At 37.4% G+C, this 10,641-nt stretch overlaps 1 protein-coding gene across 1 annotated transcript; it reads left to right on the top strand.

Annotated features, from left to right (window-relative positions):
• Window positions 1-3,226: 3,226 nt before the first annotated feature.
• LOC141424262 (vomeronasal type-2 receptor 116-like) lies at window positions 3,227-10,303 on the top strand. The gene is made up of 5 exons (XM_074077821.1): window positions 3,227-3,523; window positions 3,886-4,692; window positions 5,421-5,648; window positions 6,390-6,513; window positions 9,375-10,303. The coding sequence occupies exons 1-5, from the start codon at window positions 3,266-3,268 to the stop codon at window positions 10,301-10,303; spliced, it is 2,346 nt and encodes a 781-aa protein (XP_073933922.1). The 5' UTR covers window positions 3,227-3,265.
• Window positions 10,304-10,641: the final 338 nt, after the last annotated feature.

The raw sequence follows: 10,641 nt of genomic DNA, 5'->3' as shown, positions 1-10,641 counted from the left end.
TTCACACCTTTTCTTTGGGGCAAGGTCAGAGATCCATCAGCTGGCTCTCTGCTGTCAGCATGTTATGCTGGTTTTCTGACTGTTTTCCAATTTTGAAATGTTGTTTGACTTTGGATGTTACTCACTGGCTCAGGAGATGAGCTTTGTGGATAGCTATCTGCCCTATTTCAGGCAGCGGCTTATCACCTGCCCACTGTTGGCCCTTCTGAGTTTCCACTCTTTGTTTACTGAACTTTCACATGGAGATCATCTCCTTGCCCCTCCTCCATTCTCAGATGTGCTCAGAGCACACTATCCCCTCTGCTGTGTGTTCCTTTTCAGTTCCTTGTTTATTATTCTTTTTTTTTATTGTGGGGCAGAGTTCAGTCTGTCCAGGGGGCTATGCTGGTTTATCTCAAGGGTAGCTGTGGGAATACCACGTGCCACTTATTTTCTCACCAGTTGTTTTGTGTCTTCAAAGCAGGTTTGGGGCCGGCATCTGAGGTGCGGCAGCCATCCTGTTTTCTCATTGTAATGCATTGTAAACAAGCTTTGTACAGGCTGGGGGTCCAGGGTGTCAGAATTTAGATTCTTCTTGGTCAAATACCTTTACATAATAGCAAATTAACATAAAAATTATACAAACATAGAAATAAACAAAAATGAGAGACTGGATAGTCATAAGAAATATAAGGGTAAAATACAATAAATATACATATAAATGTATCAGAATGTCATAATGAAAACCATTCTTTATATATATATATGAATATACATAAGTATATTTATATGTGTGGATACACAATATACAATAAATGCAGTGTGTATTTGTATATATATATATATTTCCATGTGAAAATTTCCCCATGGTATTTCTTATATAATGTCAGTGTTGATACATTCTGTCATATTTGTTTCCCTAGGGAAATCCTTATTCTTCCTTCATTGCAAATGAAGAGCTCTTTGTCTTACAGGTTTTTGTTTTTGCTGTCGTTCTTATTGTTGTTGTTGTTCTTCTTCTTCTTCTTCACTATTGTGAAATTCAACTAGCACTGCTGCTTCTATGTTTGTGCTGAAAACCCATCTCAGGGCAGCAGTATTAAACTTACATTTATTTTTTACTCTTCTTTTTAAGGCTTGAGAATCTTCTCTTTATCTTTCACCTGTGAGAACTTCATTATACTATGGCTTCAGGCAGACTTGGTTTTGCTTTCTTGTGAATGGTTAATTTTGATCATCCTGTACCTTGATATTTGTGTCTTTCTCTATGTTGGGGAGTTTTAACATTATAATTTATTTGAATAAGCTTCCTACATTTTTGGCCTTCTGAACTGGTTCTTGAATTGCAATAGTGCAAATATTTGGTCTTTTATAGTTTTTCAAAGAAGCAATAAGCCTTTGTCAACTTCTTCATTATTGTTCTTCTTCAATTGTGTATTTTAAATAGCCTGTCTCTACGAACATTCATCTTTCTTTTGTTGATCTACCTTGCTATTTTTCTCTTCTATCACATTTTTTGAGTTTGTTGAATGTATTTATCAGCTCAAGAAATTCTGTTTAATATTTTTTATTCTCTCTTTTTTTTATTAAGTTTTTCAGTAGACTAATGAAATATTTCTCTTTTTTTTTATTCCAGTTCATGTATTTGTTTCCTTAAAATGGCTTGTTTAATTCTCTGACTTTTCTCCCCTAACAAATAGTTCCTGATTATACACTGTTGTCTCATCTGGAGAATGAGGTGAGGTCATAATTTCCTAAAAGGTTCGTGATGCTTTCTGACATGGGATATCATTTGGGCTTTCAACTATCACGTATTTACTTACTTCAGTCTTCCTTCCTTTTCTGGCTTCATTTGGGCCTGAGTTTCCAGAAATTCTAAGAATTTGGTATGTTTTGTCAGAGCCTGTTGTCAATTACACTATTTCTCTGGAAAGGTTTGTAGGGAATGATTTGGTGATATATTATTATTGTATCATTAATGAACACAAAGAAAAATCCAGTTTGTCACACATAATCTGTTACTGTATTGAAAATGAAAACCTCAACAATGGAGTGCATAGAGAAGTACTATAAACATATGAACCTCTCCCTGGGGATAGGGTAGGCCCAGATACCTCATCCACAGTTTCTAGTCTGAGGTTGTAAACTGTGTGATGCTGTCTGTTTCTGAAACTAATCACTGTGGTTTGACCAGTTCCAAGTTTCACTGTCATTCCTATGGCCACCAAAGCAATCAGGCTGTGTCACATAAAAATCCTTTACTCACCAAGACTAACACATCCTGAATTAAAACAAGGCCCACTCTTCTCTTCAGTTCCTATTGTTGAAGTTGGCCTAGACCAAAAACTGCTGCCACCAGCCACAGATGATGTGAAATGGAGTAGTAAATGTGCAAGATATGGGCACTACATTTCTTCCAGATGCAGTACAGGTATTCTAGAAGCTCTAAACTGTAGGGCTGTGTGATTTATATCAGCCCAGTGTTTGAAATCAACACACTAAGAATGAGTTCAAGAATCAAAATTATAATCTTACTATCTGGACTTACCCACTATAAACATTGTCTCATGCCGCATTATGAAGACTGAGTTTGGAGTATTGGTTGTAAAGAAGACCACTGGCCACCTGGGCTGATGTTTATGGATATGTTCAAGTCTGAAGGTCTCAAGAATCTCTGATAGTGGTTAGGCAAGCAAAAACAAAATTTGTATTCCCAGGGAGTAGGTGAATGTTAAGAAGTTGTGATTTCTTATAATCACATAACAGATTGGGTCAATTTAGCAACACATACACACTTTCACACATGTGGCACAGTAAAAACAAAGCATAATGTACCACAAATTTGCATTGAGATAACAAAGCATCTCCCCTTCCTTCTCCCTCACTCTCCCTTCCCTCTCCCTCTCCATCTTCCCTCTTCCTGTCCCTCTACAGCCCTTTCACTCTTGCTTTCCCCTTCCTCCTCTCCCTACCCTTCTCTGTCTCAACACACTTTCTTTCTCTCTCCCTCTCCCTCTCCCTTCCTTTCCTTGTTCATACAAGTACTTGAATCTCATTTACAGAAGATTATTTTTTATGACCTCAACTAAACTTAAATAAGAACCTACATTCTTAATGAATATGCATAGACACAGATTATGTGACATATTATTTTAGAGACACATGTGTTCAATGCAGAGAAGTCATTGATTTGAATTTAAACATATCACATATTTATTATTCCTAATGGAGAAAACAATGGTCTCTATTTAGGCTTTCCTTAAGGAACTACCAGTTTGTACTTGCCATGGATTTTGCCATTGAGGAGATCAACAAGAACCCCCTTCTTCTACAGAACATGTCTCTGGGATTTGATATTTATAATGTCCTACACACTGAATGGAGGACATTAGAGCCACCCTTCCTTTGGCTTTTTCTGTCTGACAAAGTTGTTCCTAATTACAACTGTAGAAGAGAGAGCAAATCTGTAGCAGCACTTACAGGACCTTCACGGATAACATCTGCCAATACTGGGACACTGCTGCAGCTCTACAAAATTCCACAGGTAAGGGTGTGGGTGGGATGGGAAGAGATGAAACAATGGCTTCTTTCGTGCAATTGACAGGTGTCAGGAAGAAGAAAAGGAGGAGGCTGTTTTGATGAAGTTCTCCATTCTTAATGTCAAAGAGTTTGTGGAAGACCCATGTTCCTTTTATTTGGAACACAGAAGAGGGAGAAATTGAAGCAGACACAGGGCTTTCTTAGATTTGTGAGACTGACGTATGGTTTTCCAGAGAGTTCTCATAGAGTGTAATGAGCAAGCCTTACTTTCTACCTCTTTTCTCAGGCTTAGTATGTACCAGGCCTCAGCTTGTACTTCTTGACTGTCCTCTTTTTCATGTGGCTTCAATTTCCTTCTCCCTTTAGCTTACCTTTGGGTCTTTTGATCCTATCCTGAGTGATCATGACAAGTTCACATCTCTCTATCAGATGGCTCCCAAAGAAACATCTGTGGTCCTTGGCATGGTCTCCTTGATGCTTCATTTCAGATGGACCTGGGTGGGGCTCTTCATTTCAGAAGACCACAGAGGTTTTCAGATGCTCTCAGACCTGAGAGAAGAGATGGACAAGCATAGAATCTGTGTAGCCTTTGTGGAAATGATCCCAGTCTCTACAGTGTCCTTTTTCCCAAAAACCTGGTCAAAACATCACCAGGTTATAAAATCATCAGCAAATGTGATAATCCTTTATGGTGACAGTGATTTCCTGGAAGTTTTAATGAATACTTTGAGGGAGATTTTAATGACAGGCAAAGTCTGGATCCTGAATTCTCAATGGGATGTAATTAGAAGTCATATCCATCTCATTTTAGACTCATTCCATGGACAACTCATTTTTTCACACCACCATGGAGACATTTCTGGTTTCAGAAATTTCATCCAGTCAGCTAACCCTTCCAAATATCCAGATGACTTTTACCTGGTTAGTCTATTTTTAGTGTTTTTAAATTGCTCATTTTCTGAGTCTCAGTGTGGAACTTATAAGAAATGTCCACACAATGCCTCCTTGACCTGGTTGCCTGGGAATCGTTTTGAAACAGCCATGAGTGAAGAGAGTTACAATATTTACAATGCTGTGTATGCTGTGGCCCACACCCTTCATGAGATGCTACTTCATCAAATCCAAATGCAAACAGTGGGAAATGGAAAGTGGATGGTGTTTTCCCCTTCTCAGGTAAAGACTTTTTCATTGGAAGGTACATGACATCAGGAACATCTCTTTGTGAACTGATTTCATAGACAAGCTAAGTAGTTTGTGATACATTTCAGAAAGCACAATAGAAAGTATACATTTTTCACTTCCTAGGAGATAACTAGACCTGGGCAGATGTATACTTGAATACCAGGGAGCCATGTGTCAGAAAGAAATATGTTTTAGTTCCACGTCAAGGTTTTCTGTTTTAAATGACTTCAACAACCTACATGGAAAATGTTTTCAATAGGATAAAGCCAACATTTCACAAACAGTTTCTTAAATAACAAGAAAGAGAATGAGGTCTTCGAGTACCTAAGACCTGCTAGAGGCTGTAGTGGGTATTTTATATTAATGATTTTATTTAATTCCAGTTTAGGTGTTAATGAACCCATTTGATAGTTGAATCTCTAGATTCATTCATAAAATACCTGCAACTAGGTTTTTCCAGGAAGTTAAAAATGATCGAATTCCCCAGAATCACTCATTATAGTTAAGTGTGACATAGGTGTTTTGTTTTGAAACTGTAATTTTGATACTCTGATGTGTGTCCAGCATTTGATATCATGATATTTTAGTTCTCTAGCTTTTCCTTTGTACTACATCATTTCTGTAATGCATTATGAACACAATTAGGAACTTTGCTCAGTTCAGATTTTCTGTCTTAACCATGGAATCCACTTCACCTTAGGATGATGCATCTCTTTTAGCTGCACCCCTTTATGAAGAGCATTCAGTTTAACAACCCTGCAGGAGACCAAGTGACTTTGGATGAGAAAAGGAAATTGGAGGCAGAGTATGACATTCTCAACTTTTGGAATTTTCCAGAAGGTCTTAGACATAAGGTGAAAGTAGGAAAGTTTTCCCCATATGGTCTACATGGTCAACAATTATCTCTACATGAGGATCTGATAGAGTGGAACTCGCGAACTTTAGAGGTGGGTTGGATCAAGTCATAAAGCTTTGAATTTCACACATCAATAAGCTATACTTGTTCAGAGTTAATATTCCTAATATTGATTCATGATCCAGCAATGTTCATTTAATAATGTCCAATTTAAAAATTTTTCTTATTAATTCAATCATGGGTGAGAAAGGAACACATTTGTTTACCAACATGTTTCTGTGTTCATATTTTGCAATGCTAAAATACACACAATATCTGTTTTTCTTGGCTGTCTCTCACTGTGACAAAATGAATGAGAAAATCAACTTCTAGGGATAAAGGGTTTATTCAGTTAAGAGTTGTGAAAGTGTCCGTCTTGAACTGGGCCTGGTCCTTTAAGGTCTATGGCAAGGCAGACCATTATGGTTAGAGCAGGTAGCATAGCAAGTACACATCTCATGGCAACAGAGGTACCAAGAGAGAGAGAGGATTGCCCCTGGGGTACCAATATCACTTATAACTGAATACTTGTAATTACCAAATTTCCTCCCACTAGTTTCAATGCTTAAAGGATCGATATTTTCTAAAAAAACAGCAGTCCTTGTGACCAAGACTTTTACACATAAGCCATTGTGTCATGTCATGGCTAGAGTGTAATAATGTACAATGAATTTGAAGTATTTTTGTAGAGAAAATTACTATTTCTTATTGATCCAATTCAATAAACACTGTAATTTTTGAAATAGTATGGAAATGTCTGAGCAACCACCAATACATATCTGATTTTCCTCAGAATCCTCACTCTGTTTGCAGCAAGAGTTGTGGACCTGGATTCAGGAATTCCCCTCAGCAGGGAAAGGCTCCCTGTTGCTTTGATTGCATCCCTTGCCCTGACAATGAGATTTCTAATGGGACAGGTAAGTCTGTGACTTATGAAGAAACTCCCACCCATCCTAAATAGTTTCCGATGTTCCTTGAAGAGGGAAAAGCCCTACAAGTGGAATGCATAGGCAAGATCTTCCTACATCCATTGGCAAGTGAAATGACACAAAGGATCACATTGACCTTTGAAACAGCACAGCCCATATACCATGATGTTCATATTTGATTCATTGTTATATCAATTGTATGCATTACCTTCTCAAGAAAACACCTTCCACCACTTCTCTCTATGCAATTTTCATCTCTGTCATGGAATTTGGGAGAAATATTATGGAAAAATACCTTCCTATTTGTACCTCACAGTGAATACATGGTTCTTGCACATGTCTATTTTCTGAGTGCTTGTCAAAATGCTTGACAAAGACCAAGTGTTCAGAAAATTTTTGTTTGGTTTAAAGGGTAGGATTATGTATATTGTAAGAAACTTTTTAAATCTTCAGTTAGCAGACCTGGGTGCTGGTGGATTACACCTATAATCCTAGCTTCTTGAGAGCTGAGATCAGAGGATTACAGCTCAAGACCAGCCCAAGCAAACAGTGTGTGAGATCCTATAGCAAAAACAACCAGATGAGAATGGATTGGAGCTGTGACCATGTGGTGGAGTGCTTGCTTTATAAGTACAAAACCCTCAGTTTCAACCCCAGCCCCTCCAAAGAAAACAAACCAACACTCCATATGTAAAAAGACATGCAACTAATAATGACATGAACTCAAACCAACGTAATAGGTCTACAATGAATACAAAGAGACCTACTGGAAAAGTGTCATAAATTTGTACAGAGATACATGAACACTAATAGTATGTTAGATGAGTGGGGGAAATGTCAACTAGATTTTTATGCTATGAATTCTTGTAATAATCACAAAACCTGAAAATGTTACCATCTGGCAGAAACCCACAGAAAGTTGGATGGAATGATGTCGAATTGAGATACAGATAGATATTGAACCTTTCAGGATGCCACAGTTAGCATATTACATTTACAATGTCCAGATTTATGTTAAATAATACATGCTAGAAACACTTCTACATCACAGTTTTTCATTTCCTTTATGATTCATATACCTTATTTAAGCAGCATAGTTGCATGATTTCAATTTCACTTTTAAATATATTGAGATTGACAACACAGTGCAGATGCAATTAATTTTCATTTTTAATTCTTTATGACCACAGGGTTTAATGTAGGTTCACTCTGTTCAGACAAAGAACTCTCTATAAACAATGTCACTATCTTCAAGTTTACATATTAACAAATACTTGTTTACACATATCACAGTTTAAAGAACACTTTAAATAAAGATTATAAATGATGAAAACATGAAAATATTATGAATGGACTTGAGAGGTTGGAATAAATACTCAGGCATAAAAATCAGGAATGCCAGACATTGTTTATAACAAGTACCTATCATAATACAGAAAAGGAAAAGCAACCTAAAGACAAAGAAACAAGAGAATCAATACAACAAGAAAATATATTTAGTAAATTAACACAACAAAGGAAAATCAAAGTTAAGGGGTATTCTAGTATAAATAAATATGATAAAAAATCTTAGTAAGACTGCTGACCAAGAAAGAAAAACTTTGTAACAGGACATCATTTGTGAAATTCTGCAGCCCAAGACAATACTTTCAGTAACAGAAATGGACACATAGTTTACGAATTGACTTATTGATTGATTAATTGATTGATTAATGACTCCAGGCTCTAAACTCGAAAACTTGGTCTTGCTAGGCAAGTGCTCTATCACTTGAACTATAGTCCTAGTCTTTTTTTGCTTCAGTTAATTTGTAGACAGATACATGCTTTTTGCCTTGCAGTGTGATCAGCCTAAATTGGGAACACAGGTGCCAACATCACTCCAAGCTTATTTGTTGACATGGGATCTGAGTTTTTCCCCAGGCTGGTCTTGAAATGCAATCCCCCCTGTCTTTACCACCTGAGTAGCTTGGATTTCAGCCTTGGTCCCGTGCAACAAGCATAAAATATTTTCAGAAAAAGAACATATAACATGAATATGTTCGTACAGTAGTGTTTTCCATGAAATTGAGGTAAATTGTGAAATTAATCATTGAATTTACTTATGATGTAATATGAGGCTAGTATATATGAATGTATTATATTCTACATAGTAGTTGTAAGTCGTAAGTGAATTTTTTAAACAATGACATTTACTATATCTTAATGTATATGCTCCCTAGGCCTAAAAATCATACTTGCTTTGAAAGACTCTTGACATTAACAAAACATGTGTAGAATAACGGCAAATAGACTGTAATTAGTGCAGGTCTAAATAGGATTATGAAAGGACAAACTGCATAGTAGAAAGACCTTAGTACCCTACAAATAAATGTATTGATTCAGTGCAAGTATACTCTAACCTAGAACATGCATATGGTGAAAATTACATTGAGTTACAGGATGTTGAGACTTCTTCACCCAGTTAAAAAGTGTTATTGATTGCCTCTATTTTCTGGAAATTATTAATTATCTATGTCATAATAAAAGGGAACATAATTCTAAATAAACTTGGGGTGGTTGTGAATAAAACATGATATAATTTATAGAGCTTTTATTTGGTGAGCTAGGAATAACTTTAGTGATTTTTCAGAGTTCCAAAATGGTGTCATGAATATGTCAAATAAGTCAAGGAAGTTAAAGTAACATTGTTTGTGCTACCATAACAAAAACAGGGAGTGTTTGATTGGAATTATTTGCAGTGTAGAATTCATTTTTAACTAAAGCAACAAAAGAGGAAAAGTTTACCATTGTGCTGTAGGGGAGGGGTGTCAACTGAACCTTGACTAATGGTAACCTGCACTCATCACCAGACATGGATCAGTGTGTGAAGTGTGCAGATCATCAATATGCAAACCGAGACAAAAACCACTGCCTCCAAAAATCTGTGACCTTTCTGGGTTATGAAGATCCCTTGGGTTTGGCTCTGGCCTGCATCGCTGTGATCTTCTCTGTACTCACAGCTGCTGTTCTTGTGGTCTTCATGAAACACAGAGACACTCCCATTGTCAAGGCCAATAACAGGGCTCTCACCTACATCCTGCTCATCTCCCTCACCTTCTGCTTTCTCTGTCCCTTGCTCTTCATTGGCCGTCCTAGCATGGCCACCTGCATCCTCCAGCAGATCACATTTGGAATTGTGTTCACAGTGGTTACTTCCACTGTCATGGCCAAAACTCTCACTGTGATTCTGGCATTTAATGTCACGTCTCCAGGGAAAAGGATGAGGTGGCTGTTGGTATCAAGAACACCTAACTACCTTATTCCCATCTGCACACTGATCCAACTGACTGCCTGTGGAATCTGGCTTGGAACTTCTCCACCCTTCATTGACACAGACACAAACTCGGAACACGGCCACATCATCATCATGTGTAACAAGGGATCAGTTGTGGCCTTTTACTGCATCCTGGGATACCTAATTTTCCTGGCTTTTGGGAGCTTCACTGTGGCTTTCCTAGCAAGGAACCTTCCTGACACATTCAATGAAGCCAAGTTCCTGACGTTCAGCATGCTGGTGTTCTGTAGTGTCTGGGTCACCTTCCTCCCTGTCTACCACAGCACCAAGGGAAGGGTCATGGTGGCCGTGGAGGTCTTCTCCATCTTGGCCTCCAGTGCAGGGATCTTAGGCTTCATCTTTGGTCCCAAGTGCTACATTATTTTGTTAAGGCCAGAGAGAAACACTCTATATGGCTTCAGGAATAAAACCCATTCTATGTACAATGAGGGTTGTGAAAGTTAAATTCATGTGTATATTAAACAAAAATCAAAAATAAAACTAAACCATTCTAGCAGTTAGATATGAGAGTAAAACTTGTGGTTTACTTCAGTCTACTGAAAACTCATGCTACTTCTTCTATCAGGATTAGAATTTCTATACGTTGCATTTCTCATTTTCAACATTTGATTGCATTGTGATGTTGTTATTCACTTTATGTCATTGATTGTGCAATCAACCCTGCAAATACTACTGGCTTATACTTCTAATCTCCACAATGATGTTTTCTGCTTTTTGGTACTTATAGTTACTTTCCTCCATTTTCAGATTATATGAAATTCAGTGTTGCACTGTTTTAGATT

Source organism: Castor canadensis, chromosome 6 (genome assembly GCF_047511655.1).
Source record: "Castor canadensis chromosome 6, mCasCan1.hap1v2, whole genome shotgun sequence".
Taxonomy (NCBI): Eukaryota; Metazoa; Chordata; class Mammalia; order Rodentia; family Castoridae; genus Castor; species Castor canadensis.
This window is presented reverse-complemented; position numbering and strand designations above follow the sequence as displayed.

Coding starts and splice junctions, on each gene's coding strand:
- LOC141424262 (XM_074077821.1), top strand. CDS start 3,266: ATGGATTTTGCCATTGAGGAGATCAACAAGAACCCCCTTCTTCTACAG. Junction 3,524..3,885: donor AGCTCTACAAAATTCCACAG/GTAAGGGTGTGG, acceptor TTCTCCCTTTAG/CTTACCTTTGGGTCTTTTGA. Junction 5,649..6,389: donor GGAACTCGCGAACTTTAGAG/GTGGGTTGGATC, acceptor GATTTTCCTCAG/AATCCTCACTCTGTTTGCAG.